Here is a 21718-nt window from a genome sequence, read left to right on the forward strand (position 1 = left end):
TCAGCCTCCTTGATATTCAACGACGGCGAAACGGCGGCATTCAGTGACTCTGCTTGGTGTCTCCTTGAATCCGAAGTCAATCACTTAGTGAATCGTCGTCGTCTCTCTCTCAATCTCTCCTGGACGGTCGCCATTGACTCAGACCAAACTAAGGGTTTGTAATCGGAGATGGCGCCCAAGGATCCCAAGCAAGGCGGAGGCTTCTTCGCTTCTATAGCTTCCACTTTCAGCGCCGTCACCAAATCCGTCAACGGGTACCCAATCCCTCCTTTTCTCTGATTTCCGTCTTTCCAGCTGCTTTGTTTCTTCCGCAATTTTTAGCTACCGGATTTTTTTTTTTGTTGAATTTTACTTCAATTCAAGCACTTCTAACTGTTGCTGTGATGGTTGATCTGGATTTCTGTGTTCTATTTGCCTTGGAAATGGATCGCTCGCTAGTTTTGAAGTTTTTATCGGTGTTGATTAGCTTAGATGGTTTGTGATGATCTTGGTTCTAGGTCGAATTGGATGTGTGCTTGACTGTTTGACTTGTGATTCTTCTATAATGTTTGCAGTGATCTAGGGATTGTATGAGAGCATGTTGACTTAATTCATAGGACTGAGGTGAAGTGGACATAGCCTTGCAGCGATGGTCATACATGGTAACCCTTTAGATTCGCAAGTTACCTTCCGTCCAAGCTATGCAACGCCTCACCAAATTAGATTCGCTACTGATCTTCAATTGTCCCCTTCTGTCTTGGTTGTCTGGTTCAGTCTATACATCAAAATTCTGATCTACTGCTTTGTTAATCGCAGACTGATCTAGCACACCACAGTCCTTTGACAACTGCATTGAGGAATTTCAGCGATGAGCCTCTTGAGAACGAGAATGGTATAATCCTTTTTCTTTTCTATATTTGTTTCTGCAATAAATATGGAAACATTATCATCTTGCCTTGTTTTACAGTATTCTTTAGTCTGAATAAATTTTTATTTCTCTAGACATCAAAGTTCAAATTTATAAAGAAGGAAACCTGCTAAATCCTTCTCAACTAAAGAAGGACTATGAGGATTGGATAGTTCAGATGCATAGTCAATATGATGATGATGATGAAGCTGACTGTGGTGAAGCCCAACCTGTCTTTGTTGTAAGTCCTGCAAACAAAAAGGAACTTCGTATATCATCTGAAGGTAGGTGTAGATGGATAAGAAGCTTGGTTTTTCTAAATAATTTGTATCCTTTGTTACATCAGTTGCTTACTGAGTTCTTCTGACTTTAATTTACTCCCATTCTTGTTAACCATCGATTTATGTCTCTTTAAATTGTAGTTACAAGGGTCCATAAATCTGTAACAAGGAATGGAAGGACCTGGAAGTGTGGTCAGAGAATTAAACTTCTTAAGGGAGCATGTGCTGGGGTTCAGAAGAACAATGTTTATGCGACAATTGAATACTTTTTGCTTGAAGGTCTCCAAGGTGAATCTGGTGGTAAGTAATCTTCTTCCGAACATAGGAAGGTTTGAAACTTGAGTCTAATTTGTATCCTCTTGTGAAGTTTGTATGGAAATGCGAATAAGAAGGATAGACATTCCATAATTTGTTATGAGATGCATCTTACAGTAATTAGATCAGTTTGGATTTCTTTAAAAATGGGATTATATCAGTTTCAAGTCCTGACAATTTCTTTTTCCATTTTGTTGTCTTTCTAAACAGGTGAGGCTGAAATTTTATGCAGGTGTGATTTCTTGTGCATATTCTGCTCAATTTATCCTTTCAAGTCTGTCCGATGAAAAGGGGTGCATCCTTTCAGTCAATGAGGGAGATACTAATTTGGATATGGGCGAATCCTTGTCTGTACCATTCAGTGTGGTTGACGCCGGAAAGGTTTGCTGTTTATTTTATTTTATTATCTTGCATCTTCACATCATCTTTTGTACATTTGGAAAGATTGTAATTTTTGGGAGAAGTAGCTGACTGTTACGCTAAATTCTGAGCCATTGACTGCAGTGCATAGATGTTGAAAGAACTGAGTGGGAAAACCATATAAAGAGACCACGGCAGAAATCTCCTTCTTCAATTGAACTTCTTGATGCAGAACAATGCCAAGAGTTGGAGGTTGATGGGGTTAGTAACTTACTTTTCATTTTCTTTGTTTATAATCGAGTTCATTTGGATCAGGTCAGAAGTAAAAGATCTCTAAAGGCCAAAGGAACATAAGTAGTAATTGTGAGACATGATTGGGTTGAATATAAAATTTAAATATACCCTAAGATAGGGCTGAGGGATGAAAGCTGAAACTGATCAGATTTAGTGTTTATAGTTATTATTTTGTATGCCTCATTTTGCTTATATAAACCAGTGACAAGAATACTTTTTGGCTCTTCCTTCTCACTCTCGAGAGCTCGATGGAGAAAGAATATCTTGTTTGAAAACAAGTTTTGTTCCATCTGCTAGAGCTTGAAGAACTCTAGGCATATGAACTTTCTGGCATTAACTTATTGGTATCTAATACTAGTGTATGAATCGTGTGCTTGACAGATTAAGACCTTATATGTGGGCAATGACTTCAATGGAGATGTTCCTTTAACAAAGAAAATTCTTGCTGCATTAACTACAGGTGAGCAGGCTAAGCATGGTTGTGGATGCTAATGGATTTACAGTTTATTTCTACTAGTTTTGGGAAAGAAGAAAGTTGTCCTGTGAACTATATTAGTGGTGGCTTATCATTGATTTGGCTGGAAGTTGTATTCTTGTATTGCATCTTTCAAGCTCATTCTTTTGTAAAAGATGCATAGGCATATGAACCAAACCACAGTCTTATTCCTAGTATTTAGAAACAGTTGTGTTTCTTGTAGTATTTAGAAAATTGGTTACTATAATGCTGCTGCAGATGCAAAGAAAGATAACCTGGAGGGATCCACTTTGAAGTACTAAGTACCCTAAAAAGTCTGTGTTAATTTACTACTTTGCAATCATGATTTGTGTCGTTTGTTAAAATGGTGGAATAAGAATTTAAAATATTTAACAGAGTTTCTACTAGCTTGCTACATACCATGACGGATAAGTTCAAAAAAAGAATTCACATACGCTAACTAAGTTGCATCTGATGACCATCCTTTTTATATATTTGTTCTTTCATTGATCTTTTATTGGTCATGCTCAAATCCTACCTGTGCATATTCAGGTAAATCCACACACACATCAGCTGAAACTTTGTGATTTTTGGAGTGCAAAAGTCTTGAGTGAGCCAGACAGAATTGTTGGGGAGCTATTGCAGCCTGGGGGATATCTCAAATTGATTGAGTTGGGTCTTGAAGGTAAGCAATCACCTAATCTAGAATTGTGTGCATTTTGAAATTGTTTAATTTAACTTCATACTTCTACTGAAGTTGAATGATTATTACTAAACTAGTACCGAAATTTTGATGAACATTGAACAATATCTATTCCTGACCACATATTGTGCAAATGAGTAGATTGATGCCCAGAAAGTGTTTGGTTATGCTCTTTACAAAGATGGGAAGGATACAACACTGTCTTATCCCTTGGAGGCTTGGAGGCATCTACTCATATGGACCAGTTTCTCTTCTCTCTGGTCTTAACCCTCGTCCATTACACTTGTTTCTCCATTTCTTTGCAGCTGCCATCTATGGTGTTGGCCGCTTAATGCTTCCGTTCCCTTCACCTAAACGCATGTGGCTTGGGTTTCTATTGATCTTGGTATGTCAAAGAAATTATTTACACTTCTTTCTTGTGTTCACATTTGTCAGTTATGTATAAATTTCCATGTAAACATAACTGGCTGCTTATAAATATCTCTCTGGTGTTCTATTTTCAGAGTGCATCACACATCATATTCAGTCTCTTAAGGTAAGTTCTAAGTTTGAATTGGTTAATGACTTAATGGGTAGTTGGGTACTGAATCTATTTCAATATTTTGCAATTGGGTTGAACAATTGGAGTATTGGACAGTTTGAACTTTGAAGAGAAGAATTTGTTCTTCAGTGGTTCACTTCTTCGTATCTATTTGAATGAGTTTGTTGCTTCTAATTTTGGTACTTAGTCTTGATTTGGATGAGTTAGCTACTTCTAATTTTGCTTATTTACGTGAGTTTTTCTATTTGGCTGAGATTGATTTTGTTTTGTGTTTTCCTTTTGTAGATCATAGTGATTTTCATTGCTGGTAGTCTGGTACATATGATATGCTGCTTTCCTTTTCGTATTGTATGATGACGAGTTAAGTACAAGGTTAGTATAGGTCCAAAATAGGAGTAATTGTGATGATGCTTATTATATATGAAGCTTGTCGCCTCCATTGCTTAATGTCTAAAATAAGAGATCCCAGGTCTGTTAGTGTTAGTTAATGCTCTGCTGGTTAATTATTTACACTTCTTTCAATTGGTTAATGCTCTATTGCTCTACTATTTCAAATTTTCAATTCTTTGATTTCTTTGATTTTTGATTCTTTGGTGCTTTATGTGTTTTGTCTTCTTCGCTCTTGGTGTGTTTTGTCTTCGTCTTTTTTTTTTTTTTTTTTTTCCCTTCTTGTTTTGGGTACACAAAGGAAGCCTAAGGCCTGGGAAGGGAAGGGGAGGGGCTAAGCTGGCCTTGGGTTTTGAGTAAATGTTCTAAATGGGGTGCTCTGGTCCCAAAGTGAGTCAGCAATTTACAGGACACTAGGATCAGTAATAAAGCAGTGAGCTAGCAGCAATGTACTTTTCAGGACACCATGACATTATGATCTAACAGTCTCTACTTGTGTGTACTTTTCAGCAATCAAATGAAGCACTATGTCATGCTAAATAAAGTTTAGGGTCAACCACTGATTTAATCATATGGTATATCACTCCTAGAGGTAACTAAAACGTAAGGAATAATTGAGCTTATGGTAACTGGATTGTTCATTGGAAGATACTGGACTGTTCATGCTAATGGTAACTGCAGCGCGTGCAATTATTTTGGTACATTCAGGATTAACAAGTGCCAATTTGGTTGTCTCCAACCGACTCAACAATGGTATGTATAAACTTGTTTACCACTGGATCAGAAAAAAGCATTAAGTACCTATTTACTAATTTCCTATATTCTATCTATGTTTCAGGTATCATGTTCCTCGGTATTGGCTCAAGCCATCCCAAAATTTGTTGGTGGTATTTGAGGAGCTTGCTGGCGATGTTACAAAGATTGATCTTCTGAAAGTCACCCACGTGTTGAGAAATGGCAGACCAAGAACCGAGGCAAACTGAAGGAGCAAAAGAAGCCTAAACTTCGTCTAGAGTGTACAAACGAGCAATCCATTTCTACTATTAAATTTTCAAGCTTCGGTACTCCACCTAGAAGCTATGGGAACTGTAACCATGGTACCTGTCACGCTCGAAACTCTACCGATGTGCTGAATAAGGTACCCTCACAGTAGTGTCACGCTGCTACTGCTTTGCTTCAGTTCAGGGTCAAAAGTTTTTCCATTTACCCAAGTTCAAGATCAATAAAACCTTGGACAAACTTGCAGTATTGCTAGCTATTTTGCTATGTTGTTTACTTGGTTGCCCGAATTGTGTAGTACTTCTAGTTTATTACCTTGCAGTACTGCATGCATATATTTTGTTGGCTGCCTAGATTATTAGATATGGGCCATTTTGAACTAATGTTCATGATTAGGCTTGTGTACACGAGACGATGATGGATTATTTTCAGAATGATTTTGGATGTGGATTTTATGGTTTCAGGAATAGCCAATTTTAATTTCCAGAATGCATGCATACCAATTGTACAGGGGACTACTAAAATGTGTCATCACAAACTGCAAGCTACAACAAAAGCACACCAAAATGTGTGGTTGCAGCTGCACAGACACAACACAAAAACCAATAATAAGTCTATTGTCTGTTTGACAATGGGACAACAGAAAATTGTAGTCTGAAAGCCAAAACAACAACATAAGTTAGTTCAAAGTACTGGCTAAAGTGTATAACAACAACAAATAAGTGTGATTGGACGTGATTACAGATAATATAAAACACGTACTATTAGTGGTCCTTGTTATATTCAGACCACAAAAATTTGTCGTCTAAATAATCTCAAACGACAGTAAATTGTCGTCGTAATGAGATTGACATAACAGAAATCTATTGTCTAAACCATTTCCCAACATCACATATGTATAATTGCAAAATCTTTCACACAACACTTAAATGTCATACAAATCAACCATAGAACGACACTTAATTGTCCTCTGATACAATTTACGACCACATATAATTGTCGTGTAAAGTAAATTAGCACAACCTTTAAGTGTTGTTGTATGAGAGAAGACACTACATATGAGTCTTCATATTTCTTATTTAAGGGCATTCAGACCACACAAATAAGTCTTGCAATATGCTTCACAGAATAGTATTTCAAAAAATATGTCATTGTTTTGTTTATCAGACAATACAAAACCGTTGTTTGAATGCTTTTAAAGAAACAGATCACAATGTTCCCAAAATGCAAAACTCATCAGACGACACATTTTTTATGTCGTCTGAAAATTCAGACGACAGAACTCTTCTGTCGTTCGATACGCCCAAGACACGACATCGTACTAGACGACACATTTTGGTTCGTTCAGACGACAGAACTGTTCTGTCGTCTGAAGACCTTTTTGACATAGTGACTGATTAGAAATGTCATAGAGGACATATAGAAGCTTCACCACCCTCACATAGGCTTGAAGAAGGAAAACAAATGAATTAGTAAAGAGCCAACTCCTTCCCTTTCGAGTTGGAGTATAAAACGACATCTGCCTTGTTAAGCTTTGGTAATAGTTTTTTCTTGGTTTCCCTAGCCTCATCACCCTGATTTGCTTTCTTCTTTTCACCATATGGTAGCTTGTTTCTACTACCTGCAGGTCTACCCCTCTTTCTCTTCATCTGAATGGGTAGCTCCTCAGACTGCAACACAGGTACCAATCCTAAATTTTTCGGTTCCAAATTCAGGTTTCTTTTGCCAACAGCTAGGCTCAATTTCAATTTCTTGTGAGAGATAGTGATAATATCCTCCTCCCAGCTACTTCTCCTCTTCCCTGTTACTGTCTCAGAGACAGTCATCATCTCGGGCAGCTCCTAGATATTTGCCTGACGCCGGGGACGTTGTAACATCATTGCCGGATTGTGGAGCAAACGTTCCGGCATTTGATTAGGGACCACAACACTGAATACAACTTCCTGACCTGCCATAGAAACCCTAGCTCGAGTGCTTGCATTCACCCTACTAGTTGATGCCGAACTAGAGGCCAAATTATTGACCCTAATAAGCTGCATCTCTGGTGCAGTTGGATTAGCCACCTGTGCCGCACCCAACACTGTGCGCTTGGCTTCATCATCTTCCTCCAAAGGAGGCCTGAAACATGGTAATCCTACATGGGTAACAAAACCACAAACCGAGCATCTACCAAAAGAGTTTATCATACCTGAACTTGCAGAGAAACTCAACCTCATCCTCCACCCAATACCAGCATTTGAAGGACAGTGGTCTATTGAAAGGTATTTCCACCCTGATACGCAGATTGCCTACTTTCTTGGCCTGTTTATCAATCTCCTTGAAATCACCAAGAGTGAATCCAATCATAGTCATCACCCTCTCAGATCGGAAGACAGGAGGGATGCGCTGCAGTGTTATCCAGTACGATGACGTCGCAAAGGAGACAGATTCAATGGGAGCAACGCCATCATAATAGGCTAGGGCAACCGGTGCATGGTTATAACCCCATGGGGCTCCCTTCCAGATTCGATCTCTATCAGTTGCATCAGACAGAGTGAAGAGAACTCTCTGCCCTTCTGCTTCTTCAACCCGTAGCGATCCATTCACTCTCCATGCATTGCGATCTCCAAGCATTGCGAAACATCCCCAGGAACGAACGAACCTTGTATTCCCGAGCAGTGAGAAGTTTGCCCACCAAAAACAAGTTTGCCTGACGCAGACCCTTCCCTTGTGTAAGTCGCAGATCGACCTGCTTCCTCCTCTCCGTAATTGTAAGAGAAGATACAAGCCGAGCAGCCATGGCATCAGCAGATGTCATCGTTGAAAATTGCACAGAAACACCGCAAAAACCCTTACCCTAGCAGAAGAGGGAGGCGTCTCTGTCTTTTTTTATGATTTGTTTTGTTGTTAATAATAGATTAGCAACAAATGCAAACAATAATAAACTTTTTTCATGATTTGTAGAAATGTACAAATACAAAACATAATTGTTCTCCGTTATAAAAAAAAAAAAAAAAAAAAGATAAAGGATATGGCAGAACTGTAATTTCAATCAAAAGCCAGGGGCAAAACCATCACTTCACTGTTACATGAACAGTGATTAACAGTGCAACCAGCTTTAGTATATGTATTAGTAAATTAATCCGCGCGATGTTGCGGGTTTGTTTTTTATTTTTTCAAGTTTCACATATAATAGATGAATATTCACAATTTAAAAAACATCGGCGTTATTTAGAATATGATTTGTTTTATTGTTAATAATAGATTAGCAACAAATACAAACAATAATAAACTTTTTCTATGATTGGTAGAAATTTACAAATACAAAATAGAATTGTTCTCCCTTAAAAAAAAAAAAAAAAGATATGGCAAAATTGTTAAAAAAGAAAAAAGAAAAAAAAAAGATAAAGGATATGGCAGAACTGTAATTTCAATCAAAAGTTAGGGGCAAAACCGTCACTTCACTGTTACATGAATAGTATGAACATTGATGAACAGTGCACCACCTTTAGTATATGTATAAAGAGAAGGGAGAGGAGGAAGAAAACTGATTCGATGAGTTTTCTAGAGCGAAGGTGGACTTTATGATTTTTTTATTTTTTATTTCTTGATTGCTTAATATAAAGAAGTTAGACTGTAATTTGATATTCAAAAGTCCGGAAGTAGATTGGCGGTTTAAATGACAATTAGCTATTCTTTGAAATTGAATAATAATCCAATTTTTACGTTTTAGTCAACCTTATGTACGTATGGTTCAGGACGAGATCTATCGCGAACATATATAACTCTATAATGAAAGGACCAGAATGGAGCTCTCCCCATACTAGATGTGGGATGTAAATGCTTCTCTATTTTTTTTTTCAGAGAATTTGTTTATTTTATTTTTATTCCTTGGTAGAAGAGATTACAACCATTGGAATGATTTTGAGATTCTCCATATATGGGGTCTAGTCATAGAAGAATGAGGTCTACTCATACTCCTGAAATGAATAATGGTTACAATCATATCGTGAACGATAACATACATGAGCTAATAAGCAGGCCTAACCTCTAACTCCGAGAAATGCCCTTGTTTCCGAGCTACATACAACTCTACAACTCCATATTGCCATTCCTTGAAATATAACTCTATGAATGTGCATTCACATCATTTTTGCATCATGTTAAGAAAATAATATGCCTTTACATTAGTTTTGTAGTTGTTGGATGTAAATTCTTCTCTACCAAAACAACTACAAAACCGATGTGAATACATATTCTTTTCTTAATTCGTTGATTTCTTTTTTCTTTTTTGAAAGGAATTTGTTGATTTCTTTATGAGAGGAAGAAATGGAAGAAAGAAGAAATTACGAAAAGACAGCTGGTTATAAATGGATACTATTTAAGATTATATTTGTCTTACTTTTTATAGGATAAGGTAATGTGTTTACTTATTTGGAAGAACAATTATACAAGGAAATATTAGCCAAATAGCCACCCTCAAGTATAAGGGGTACAAGTAATAGTATAGGGATTTAAGAAAGGTTGTCGAACCCACGAGGATTGGATTCCTTTAACTAGCTAAGGTGTGAACCCAAGGAGAGTTAGAATATGCAAATGTACAATCACAAACCTAAATTCACAAGAAAATCTAGGCTCATGGTGAGTATGTGCCAGATGGAGTAATGATTTGATTTTAATTTTTCTGAAGATAGTTTTGAATTGAAAGCAACTAGATACTCAAATGTAAACTAAATTACTCTAAAATAAACTAGTGATCAAATGGATGAAAGTTAGGATTTAGATTGTCTACCACTAACCTCCTTTGCGAGTATTGATGCATTTCAACATAAATGTTGCTAAATTAATTAACAAATTTCTCTCCTTGCATCCCTCTCGGGTATAAAAAGCGACATTGTCTTTTTGTGATATCAAGCAACCCCTCTCGGGTATAGTACTTAACTACTTGAATCATGCATTTCAATCCGGATAGGTATATATCTATTGCATTACCCTAAGTGCATAAAGTTTGGAGATAAAGAAATCATGCAAACCAACCAATCTTATCTCTTAGTGATTGTAATTCACAACCCCTACATGCACACCTAGTGTGCTTTCATGCTTTAACATTCAAAGGTTACCAATCTCTAAACATTATATCATGACATAACAAACACACATACTCAAAGTGGTAAAGTCTAAGCATATGCATTCAACTATTGAACTAGCATGTAAGCATATTAAAGAAAATTGCATCACATCATATTATAACATCAATTTATACAAGATTGGCTAGGGCTTTCAACCCTAGCCCCAACAAATTACTACTCGCTCATAATTATATATACTAACTTCATAATCAAATTAAACACTAAAATATAATCTAGAGTAAAAGGGATAAAATTGGCTTAGTGGTGTGTTGGATGGTCCCCAAGCTCACGTCTTGGTGGTGATTCCTTCTCCTTCTAACTCTTGAAGATTTGATGATAAAAAATAGTGAAGCTTGTATTATGTATTACGTGAATATGTGGAGTAGATGGAGAAAATGATGATAGAAAAGAGAGTGGAGAAATGATGTAGTAGTGGTGGTGTTAATAGAGGTAGAGGATAAGAAATGATGGTGGTGATGGAAGAGATAGAGTAGTATGGATAGTATGGATACTATGAGTTTGGATTTTGGGAGGTGGAGATGGAGATAGAAAGAAGATGTAATGGGGTGGTATGGGTGATGCCCTCTTCCTTGTGAGAAGAGGTACCGGTCCTTAAATAGATGGAGAGAGAGGTGTGAAATGGTGATTAGAAGTCAAAGAAAATAGCCATAGCCTTGTAAGAAGCATAGAAGTGGACTATGAGAGTGGTAATAGATCCCAAAAATAAGGGAAAACTGTCTGGAACAAATGGAGTAAAAAGAGGGAAGTAATAATGAACTATTAGAGTGTAGAGTAGAAAAATATGGCTAAGGGAGAAGAGAGGAGCAGCTAGCTCTCTTTATTGTACATGGAAATCATGAAAATGAAGAGTGTTGGAGTGATTTTGGGTCACCAAAGTCAAGGTGACAAGCATTGGAGAGAAAGTGTGCAAGAGATGCCTATTATCTAAAAGATAATATGATGGATTAATCTTGCCATAATCTTGTAGGATTCTTCTAGGACTCTCCCTTGATAATTTTAGTATCATAGACCTTCCAAAAATGCACAAGAAATCCGGCCAAAGAAGATTTTCTGCCAAACTGCCCTGTTTTGACTAGGATACGTTTTCTTTCTCTGAAGCTTCGTTCTTGAACAAGGATTGACTTGATATTGCCATGATCTATGACATTATATCTTCAAGAATGATCAATAATTCTCCCAAAAAGCTTCGTAAAAAGCTGACAGTTTCTGTTTTTTCGGGAAGCCTAATTTGCACTTGATTTCCTGCTGTCTCGTAGATGGTTATGACTAGTTCTTTGGTTCATATTAAAAAATGTCATATCTTCAAGGAGTGCTAGGCCTTTTGGTAAAGGTGCCAGCTAGAAGAATGCAAGAAATGCTCTCCAATACTATTAATGAAGAGCTGATTCTGAAAGTGCAGTTTTCTGCTTTGCAGCAACTGTTTTGCATAATGATTTCTGTGGACTTCTCTTGCAATTTCCGGCCAAAGGAGTGATCAAACTAAGTCATTTGCATTAGTACTTCATGATCTATGGCTTCATTGCTCCATTTAAACTCCTATTTTTCTAGGATTGCTTCACGAAGTACTTGTGCCACTAAAACTGGTGGTGCATGGAAAATTAGCTAGAATTTCACTTTTTCTCCTCTTGTCAAAATTTTCAACAAAAAATATGGAATTAGATTAGTCAACACTAAATTGGACTTTTAGAACCAGTAATTTCCATATTTTAGGACATTAATGCCCCTCTTATATATATATATATATATATATATATATATATATATATATATATATATATATAAATTATGACAGATAAAAAAAGAAGTTTTTCTCATTTTCATTCTGATTCTCAGACACCATGTTAGATTTTTGGAAAGAGGGGCAATCAAATATTAGTTATGCTAATTACTACATATTAGTAACAGTTTAAATGAGGAACAATTTCGTTTCTATTATGATGTTAGACCTTCTGTAGATAGGTCAAAGAGAGAGACTCCCCACCCAATTTTTTTTCCTCTCCTTTCTACATTTTCTCCAAATTTGGGGTTTAAGTGCAAGTTTAGAATTATTTTGTAAAATGTAATATAATAAATACTTTAAAGCCAATATCATTTGATTTAGTGACATAAATGTTTATTTTGTAAGTGAAATATCCTGAGCTCAACTTATAAATTAGTACCACTATCATAATACATTCTTAATTGTATTATTACTAGTTGTTTATTGACGTTCCAATCTTTCCAATTACGAAACTCAAATCAGAGGAACTAAATATATGATTTTGATGTTGTTGGAAGGTTGATAGAGGTTCGAGTATGATGGCCGGCCAGAAAGTCTCGAGCCAAAACTGACCGAATAATACAGCAATTGGCTGAAGACATGCAAATGGCGAAAAGTTAACAAGAGCGCGAATTAAGGAGAGATGTCTGTTACTGGTCCAGGTAGAAGGATAGGAAGTCATTTATTGAGTCAAATGAAGAAGACAACATGGAGGGATCACGTGCGTAGAAATTTAAAAAATCAAATAGTATGTGCTTAATTAAGAATAGTGAGAATACTGCCCCTTGGGGACATCCGATAAGAATAGTAAGAATACCTTTGTAAAAAAAAAAAAAGAATAGTAAGAATACTTGGTGTAAGCTAGGAGTCATTCATATCCAAGCCGTCGCCTACTCCGAGAAAACAGGCGAGCGAACTAGGGTTTGGAAAAAGCAAAGGAAATTCTGCAGTATGTCCGGCGGCGCTCCCGCGTTGATTGTGGCTCCATGCCTCATCGACGAACGGTGGGTGTTGCCGGACGGGCTTTTGGGATCTGGGGGCTCCCGGCTTTGGCCTCTCTTCATCGGCCTGGGCTGGGTACATCTCTTCTTTCTTCTCAAGCAGCAACGCAGGTGTGGGTTTTTGGCGATCGGCGTTCGACGGCGACCCGGATGTGGAGCGGGTGGTAAGTGGCCAAATCATGGCAGCGGTATGCCATGGATCGTATGGCGCTGGTTGCTTCTCTATGGTGGGTCGGTGGACGGAGATTGCAGCGGTGGTTTTGGGCTCTCAAGCTGATGGACACAGACGGGTGGAGGTTCTCCGCTCTACGGCGGCAAGGCATGGTAATTTCCGATCTGTTTCTCGGACAACAGGCCGGAAGTTTGGTGCGGCTTGCTGTGTGGTTTGGGTTTCTTCGGCGAGGCGAGCTCGAAGGGAGAGTCTTGTCACTCTTGTGGAGGTGGTCTGCCGGCGAGGCACTTGGGAAGAGGGTGGAGGAGTATGGTGGTTCCTTTTTATTTTTGCTTAGAGTACCTTTTTTGGTTAGGGTTTTTTTTGTCATTACTATGTCCCTACTCATGTGAGCTAGGGTTGGGTCAGATTGGGGTGCCATGGTTATGGCGTTATTCCTGGGGACGAGTTGGTTTACATTCGGTTTTATCTTATGCTCAATGTGCTGATGAACGATCCTTGCACGTGGTTTGGTATCTTTGGAACACGGTGTGGAAGAGAGCGTTGGTTTTTCAGGCGGTTGTCTATGAGGTGTTATCGAGATTCTCGAGATTCTCTGTAGCCCGAGAGGTTGGGCGTTATGGTTGGTTAGGGGTTAGGCCCTTTTGGCTCATGGAAGTCATTCATGATGACGGACCCATAACTGGTTTAGGATTTAGGGAGGAGAGTGGGGAGTTCTTATCCACCACCAGTCATTCCCGTGTTATGTAACTTTGGTTATTTTCAATAAAGACTTCTTATTCTAAAAAAAAAAGCAAAGAGCTATTCATTCTTAATTTCTTATTAGCCAAATGAAGAATGAATCTTTACATGTAGGGAACTCAATAGTGGCCTGTTAGTAAGTTATAAATTTAATATTGTAAAAGTTATAAGTTCAATTTCCACCGGTGGGATAAGGTGTTTTATTTTATTTTTCGATCTTAAAAAAAAAAAAAAGCCTAAATAGTGATTGAGAGTTTAAACAATTGGGAGAGACTGAAATTGGATTGTGTCCACGAATTTTCCAGAAATAATAATTTGTTTTAGTATAGTATAAACTTAGAGGGGGTTTGTCATTCTGAGTTTTATGGAATCAAAATTGAATAATGATTTTGTAATGGTATTGCTTGCTTATTCAATAAAATGCTCGATGATATTCAAACCATGAAGGACTAGAATTTAAAAAAATAAAATAAATACAAAATCGGCTAAAAAGACATCTTTTGTTTCTTCATGCATGAGTGCACGACTGATGGCTTGAGATCCTAGTTCTCTAATTAAAGCACTCAAATCAGAGTAAGATGAAAGCCGATTTTTCGGGGGAAGTGGCAAGAGTGAAAGCTCTGCCAGTTTTCTGGAAGTCCAACTTCAACAGAAGGAACTTAGATATGGAAAATGTGGATTTGGGTACAAGGCTAGGATTTTCAATTTTCTTGTGGGTAAAAGGATGCATCTAGAAGAGTTGTGATCACAGCTACTTTGAGACCTCTGAGAACAAATAGCTTGTCCATGTGAATGGCTGGGATTTGGTGGCCTTGAGCCATAAAGGGGAAGAAGGCAAAAGAGAGAAACACCATATGCATTGACAATTAACTGGTTCATGCATTCATGCTATCTAGAATAATTTCTGCAATATAGTACTTTTATGTACGCATGTAAATCAGAACAAAAAAGAAGATTATACACCAAAGTCCTAGAACCGGCCGGATCATTATGAATTTGCATTAGTCCAGAAAAAACTACACACAGATAAGAGGTGCATTTGGTATTCAACAAGCAGAAACAAGCCAAAAAGCCAGAGATACAGAACTAACTTACAAATAGAATGGCTTCTGTGTACATCTCAAAGATCATGTATAGATCCAGCCTAAAGGATCAGTCCACGTAAGTTCCGAGCCTTAACAAATAGAAACGAGTCAAAAAGCCAGAGAAACAGAACTACCTTACAAATAAAATGGCTTCTGTGTACATCTCAAAGATCATGTATACATCCGACCTAAACATGTAAGTTCAAGCCTTAACAAACAACAGGAACATTACAATGCACAAAAAAGTAATTAACATAAGTGCATCAATTACATTTACGAATTCAAGGAATACAAACAAATCGAAAGCCAACTGAAAAGAAACCGTCTTGCCAAGAGTGAAAAGCCAATTGAACATAATCTTGGTCAGGACCATTGGATTTCACCATCCCTTTGTCTTCTGCACATCTGGAATCAAATTGAAGCATATAAGCTAGTAGAACAGAATGTATCTTTGGATTATGCTCTACCAACCTAATTAAATCATTAAATGTCTCTTAATTATACAATTCACTACATGCAAATCATGCAGAAAAGAAAGTTACAGAGCTAAACTTCAAAGACTCTCAAACCCTTCAGCAACGATGTTGGGAACGACTACGTTTCGAATGATTTAGAACTAATGACTCTTCATCAACATAAAATTACAGAATTGCCACATCAAACTTATGAAAATGTCTTTTAACTTGGATTTGGTTGCTGTTATGATAATTTTACTACTTTCGATAATGGTTGTCCCTGATCCTGCAGGTGTATGTGAAAAGTACTATTTGTCTTTGCAGCTGATTTCAATTTGGCAAATTACTTGTTACAAGGGTATGGTACTATACTCCATGACAATACATATTTCACTTTAACTCATGTTTGACTCAGGGCATGGAACTTTAGTGCTTGAGACTCATTTCTTAATATTTTTTCATGTTTTACCAGTAAACATCATGCTTATTTGTTTTCTGGCAATTTGATTGTACTGGTTAGGGCTGGGCACCTCAAACCGGAATACCGATCCCGTACTGAAAATTAGCCGGACGGAACGGTTTGAAAACATGAAAATCCACTATTTGGGCCCGTCCCGTCCCGTTCCGTTAAAACGGGACGGGCTTCAGTTCGGAACGTAGGAATCCCGCCAAGGCCCGGCCCGGCCCGAATTAATTTTATTTATTCAGTTTTTCTTATTTTTCTATTTATATGGCAGTTGATTGGTTGATTTTCGAGTCTATAGTCTTAATATGAACTCGAGCACACTGGATAGGCTGATCCTAACGGTAAGATAATCCCTAATTCTCATCCCAGCGGTAACCACTCAATCACTCACCGTTCTGATCGATTCCAAGCTTAGAACCCTAGATCCCCAATTCATTGTTCATCAATTCAACACATCAAGTCATCAACATCACCGATTCCCAAATTCAGTAACTTCCGAGTCATCAATTTCAGTTCAACAAGATCTTGCAGCTTGAAGAAGCTGATGGCTAGAGGGAAGAAAATAGCTCGACCTCGATCAGATGCTTTTGGTCTTGAGGATTCTTCAACAGCCACATCACCAGCTTTTCCTGCACAACTTGAAGCTACAAGCCAACCCAAAGCTGCAAATCGGCCAAATCCAACTCTTGAAGTAGGTCAAGTAGCTGCAAGTCAACCTGCTGCAACTACAAGTCAACCTTCTGGAAGCAAAGCTGCTGCATCTGTAGGTGAGGCTCCTTCTGAAAAATCAGGTATAAAACGTAGCTTTGTTTGGGACCATTTTAAAGAGTATGATAAGATTGAACATGCAAAAGATGCTGATGGAAAAGACATTCAGATAGTTCATAAGAGAGCTCATTGCATCTACTGTCCTAGGGGAAAGGTTGGTGATTTTGCTGTTGATAGTTCTAAGAATGGTACTTCTGGTATGATTAGGCACATTAACATGAATTGTAGATATTATCCTCCTAATATGGATAAGTCGCAGAAAAATCTTGTTGGTGATAAATTTAAGGGCAATAGACTGACCACAATAACTTCAGTCAAGCTGATTATTTAGAAGCTTGTGTAGAGATGGTTGTCATTGATGAGCTTCCTTTTAGTTTTGTGGAGAAGAAAGGCTTTAATAGATTTTGTGTTAAAGTGTGTCCTCTTTTTTATGTTCCCTCTAGAAGGAAATTGTGTAGGACCTTTCTAAGTATGTATGATACTTCAAAGAAGGATTTGAGGAAGACTTTGAGGAAGTATAGGTTGAGTCTAACCACCGATACTTGGACTAGTGTTCAAAATGTCAATTACATGGTGCTTACTGCCCATTTCATTGACATAGATTGGAAGATGCACAAAGGGTTATTAATTTCTGTGTGATTCAAAATCATCAAGGGTCATCAATAGGGAAGCTTATTGAGTCATGTTTAGTGCATTGGGGAATTGAGAAAATCATGTGCATTACAGTTGATAATGCCTCTGCAAACGAGTCTGCTTTAGAGTGGCTAGCGCTTGTGTCTAAAATGAACAAGTCTGCATCTTATCAGCAGATTTTGAGTGGCAAATACATGCATGTGAGATGCACTGCTCACATCACTAACTTAATAGTGGGGCATGGCTTAAAGAGGTTGCAAAAGTCTGTGTTAGCAATTAGGAATGCAGTGAAGTTTGTGAGATCTTCTGCAAACAGATTGGATATTTTTAAGAAGACTGTGGAGAGAGAGAAGCTTCCATGTAAGGGACTTGTGTGTTTTGATGTCCCAACTAGGTGGAACAACACCTATCTAATGTTGGAAGCAGCTTTGAAGTTCAAGAAATCATTTACAGTGATGGCTGAAGATGAAGATAGCAATTTTGCAAACTACTTCAAGGAACCAGATGAATAATATGATGAAGATGGCAGTGATGGCTGAAGATGAAGATAGCAATTTTGCAAACTACTTCAAGGAACCAGATGAATAATATGATGAAGATGGAAATCTTGTACCAAGCAAGAATAAGAGAAATAGGGTTGGACCTCCAGAAGTGGGAGATTGGGAGAAGGCTGAGGTCTTTGTGGAGTTTCTAAGAGTATTCTATGATGTCACATTGAGAGTTAGTGCATCATTGCACCCCACTGTACACACAACTTTCCATGATGTGATTACCATTTAAAAAAACATAGAGAACATGTTTTTGGCACCTAAGATTGCTAGTGGATCAGAAACTGAGAAAATATTGATGGATATGGCAGCCAACATGAGATCTAGATGGTTAAAGTACTATGGTTCATTTCATGAAATCAATCACATGATCATCATTGGCCTTGTATTAGATGCAAGGTTCAAGTTGAAGAATGTGACTCACATCTTTCAAACTGAAGGTTTAGATGATGATGAGGTGTAGAGAAGAACCTTGGAAATTAAAACCCTTCTACTTGCTCTCTATGATCAGGTATTACACTAGGTCCATACTTCCATTGTTTGAATTTCAGTTGCTTACTTGGTTTCAAATATATATTAATTTCTGTCTTTTTTTGTCTTAGTATGTCCTGGTTGTAGATGGAGGTAGACACCTACAAAGGCAGCAATCTCCAAGCTCTTCGTCTAGCACGAAAACAAGTAGAAGCAGCAGAGGAGGAGTTAGAGGCCAGCTGCTCAATAATTGGAAGAAGGTTGTTGAAGAAAGCAGTGAGGCAGTGGTAGCACATGAAGTGGATCAATACCTGGATGCTCCATTGGACCTAACTGATGATGAAGATTGCTTTGACATCCTGTGCTGGTGGAAGATAAATGGCTGCAAGTTTCCAGTATTGGCAGCAATAGCAAGGGATGTTCTTGGAATTTAGACCTCCACAATGGCCTCAGAGTCTTGTTTTTCAACAAGAGGCAGAGTGATTGACTGTTTTAGGAGCTCATTAACTCCTAAAACAGTGGAGGGATTGATTTGCATGCAGAACTGGTTGCTAGGTGATGATATTGCAGAGGTTGTCGATGATTGCTCAATTGAAAACCTTGAGTTTTATGAAGAAGTTGAGAAAGGTATCTATTTTTTAGTTTTTACATGTGTTTTCATTGTTTTCAGTATTTTCAGTGCATAGGCATTTACATCACTCTTTTTTTTTTCTCTTTTGCAGACCATGAAAGCACTGCATCTAGCAAAACTAATGTGTGTCCAGCTCCAATTCCAAGAGAAAAAGGCAAGGGAAAGCTTGAGGCAGTAGGTAATGTGATAGATATTTGAACTTTGAAGATTTCATTTACTTGTGTGCACATCTTTTCAGTTATGGCTTAAGTGTTTAAGAACTTAATCTTTTACAATTTGGAATTGAAGTGTTTAGTTGTGTGGACTGTAATGGATTATTGGATTATGTAGATTTGGTCTTCTTTGAATCTTTTCTTCTTTTTTAGCTTTTACCTGCAACTTGCAGGTTTGGTAATTTTCCCATTTGGTATGCATTATGGCATTATGCAATATTGCAATATGCAGATTTGGACATTTAGTCATTTTTTCTTCTTGTTTAGCACTTTAGTCTTTAGCTTTTAGGCTTTTAGCTACAGCTTGCAGCCTTGCAGGTTTGGTACATTGGTATGCAACAAAGCACTATGCATATTTGGTCATGCTTTTGTTGTTCTTCTTGTTTAGCTTTTAGCTACAGCTTGCAAGTTTGGCAGTTTGCTATGCAATTGCAAGTGTGGAACTATGCATTATGCAGATTTGGTCTTTTTTAGGTTTTTTTCATTCAGTTTTAGGCTTTAGCTTTTATTGAATAAGATCAGCTTGTTGGATTATGGAATGATGAAGTGTTGTAGGGAATTGCACTCTTACTTGTTCTCTTTGAAATGATCATTTTAATGCAGTGTTGAAATAATGGAAAAGTAGAAATGCAAACTGGAAGATTTCACTAGATTGCAAACTCAGGAAACATGTTTTATTTTTTTTATTTTTTTTTTATTTCGGGTTTGTCCCGGATTGGGCCCGGTCCCGGCCCGATACCGATCGGGTTCGGGCTTGTCGGGATCATTTCTCAAAATTGCCTAAACCGTCCCGACCCGTACCGAACTCAATTTCCGGGACGGGCTTCGGGATTACCACAATTTCGGCCCGTCTCGGTCCGTGCCCAGCCCTAGTACTGGTATTGATAACAACAAAAATTACTGTTAAATAGCAGAATGTTTACTTGTCTGTCATGCTCAAATATCTCCATTTTGCAGGGATATACTGGAATCAAGTTCTACTTCATCCTACTCTATCAGGGAACATTTTAACAGAAAGTACCTATCTTGTGACCAATGATCTTTTTCCATGCTCTAGTTGTGGAAAATAAATTCAATCTATTGTGGGTGAATTTGATATTTTTCTGACATGCCAACTTGTTTGTTAAGGATCCTTATGCTGCCTAGCCTTCATTAGATTTGAGGTAAACTTTACAACTGTTGTGTTGCTATATATTTCATATTTGAGTGACAACTGATATTGCATATATATCTTCTTTATGCTTCCAATTATGTTTCGTCTAATTGCACTATAGTTTATTATTAATGTCTCTGGGACTCACCTTTTCGCAAGAACATAGAAAACAAAAGAGACTTATCATCTTATAGAACATGTGATATATGAAGTGGAGGGTGTTAGGTGCTTGTGAATGTAAGTATATGAGCATTAGCTTGATTGTTTCATATTTAAAACAAGTTAGTCATATTGTGCTGCTTGGAAGTTTATTATTAAGTAGATTGTTGTATATGCCGGAGGATATGGGAGATGATACTGATACTAAGATAAAAGGCTGCAAAATTTAGAAGGTAACTTATAGAGATTGTTGCTGATACAAAAAGGAAATTCAAAGAAAACTATATCAAATGAAGTTTATAACACAAGTAGACATACCTTGAAGCAATTTGAGAATGTGATTGTTCACTTGCTACCATAGGGATGAAAGGATTGTGACTCGGTTCCTGCTATGGAAGTCGTAAGTAGAGGTTGGAAACTGCAGGCAATTCTCTACAGTTAAGACTTCCAAGGACGGACACTCGATCCCGTTATTACCGGTGTAGAAGCTTGTGAGCTGCTGAAGATGCATCAAATATAAGCGACTTAACTGTGGCAAAATTATTTTGTTCACTGTTCCCTCCCCTGCTCCAATGATCGTCTCCAAACAACTGCAACTGTCTACAACAAGCTTCTCCAATTGCAAGAGACTCTGAGATACATCAGATCTGAAGACATATTTCAATTTGCTGCATCTTGTAACTTCCAAAAATTGAAGATTACGGAAGATTGCATAACCAGCAGGACTGCATATGTTTTCCAGTTGCGGTAGATCCCTCAACTTGAGAGATTTAAATTTTCTCAACTCGATTTGTTCCTGCCTAAAATCTTCCGACCGAAACACATATTCCACACGTGATGCATTTGAAATAACAAGTTGTTTCAGATTTTGCAATTTTTGTAACAAATTTGTTGGAAGTAGTGGATTCAACAACTTATGACATCTTTTCACCGTCAAAGACTGCAGATTGCCCAGAGACCCATGTGGTAGTTTACCAACACACAACTCTTTCAAATTAACCAAATTCTCCACACTCAAGGCTTCGAGATGCTCAAATACAGGTTCATTCGTTATTGGAACCCATGTTGTTGTGTCCATCCAAGTTACAACTTGA

At 37.7% G+C, this 21718-nt stretch overlaps 2 protein-coding genes and 1 long non-coding RNA gene across 5 annotated transcripts; 2 read left to right on the plus strand and 1 right to left on the minus strand.

Annotated features, from left to right (window-relative positions):
- Window positions 1-1317: 1317 nt before the first annotated feature.
- On the plus strand, window positions 1318-5659 carry LOC133740912 (structural maintenance of chromosomes flexible hinge domain-containing protein GMI1-like). Of its 2 annotated transcripts, XR_009861496.1 has the most exons (9): window positions 1318-1467; window positions 1693-1863; window positions 1987-2103; window positions 2518-2596; window positions 3164-3296; window positions 3456-3699; window positions 3818-3849; window positions 4753-4995; window positions 5081-5659. XR_009861496.1 is itself a non-coding variant. In XM_062168852.1 (4 exons), exons 1-4 carry the CDS (start codon window positions 1339-1341, stop codon window positions 2626-2628), a joined length of 528 nt encoding a protein of 175 aa, XP_062024836.1. In that variant the 5' UTR covers window positions 1318-1338; the 3' UTR covers window positions 2629-2843. The 2 variants fall into 2 exon arrangements, 1 of the variants encoding a protein (XP_062024836.1); XM_062168852.1 differs by lacking the exons at window positions 3164-3296; window positions 3456-3699; window positions 3818-3849; window positions 4753-4995; window positions 5081-5659 and having other exon boundaries at window positions 2518-2843.
- A 9398-nt stretch (window positions 5660-15057) lies between these two features.
- LOC133736849 (uncharacterized) lies at window positions 15058-21080 on the minus strand. The gene is made up of 3 exons (XR_009859756.1): window positions 20943-21080; window positions 16441-16828; window positions 15058-15533 (listed from the first exon to the last, which is right to left on the minus strand). It is a non-coding gene; the product is annotated as an uncharacterized LOC133736849 (long non-coding RNA).
- Window positions 18020-21546, plus strand: LOC133736848 (uncharacterized). 2 transcript variants are annotated; one of them, XR_009859755.1, is made up of 5 exons: window positions 18020-18509; window positions 18601-19096; window positions 19192-19278; window positions 20270-20475; window positions 20986-21546. XR_009859755.1 is itself a non-coding variant. In XM_062164444.1 (4 exons), exons 1-3 carry the CDS (start codon window positions 18913-18915, stop codon window positions 20380-20382), a joined length of 384 nt encoding a protein of 127 aa, XP_062020428.1. In that variant the 5' UTR covers window positions 18020-18912; the 3' UTR covers window positions 20383-20475; window positions 20986-21546. The 2 variants fall into 2 exon arrangements, 1 of the variants encoding a protein (XP_062020428.1); XM_062164444.1 differs by having other exon boundaries at window positions 18020-19096.
- The last annotated feature ends 172 nt before the right edge of the window (window positions 21547-21718 follow it).

The sequence above is a fragment of the Rosa rugosa genome, chromosome 3 (genome assembly GCF_958449725.1).
Source record: "Rosa rugosa chromosome 3, drRosRugo1.1, whole genome shotgun sequence".
In the NCBI taxonomy this organism is placed as follows: Eukaryota; Viridiplantae; Streptophyta; class Magnoliopsida; order Rosales; family Rosaceae; genus Rosa; species Rosa rugosa.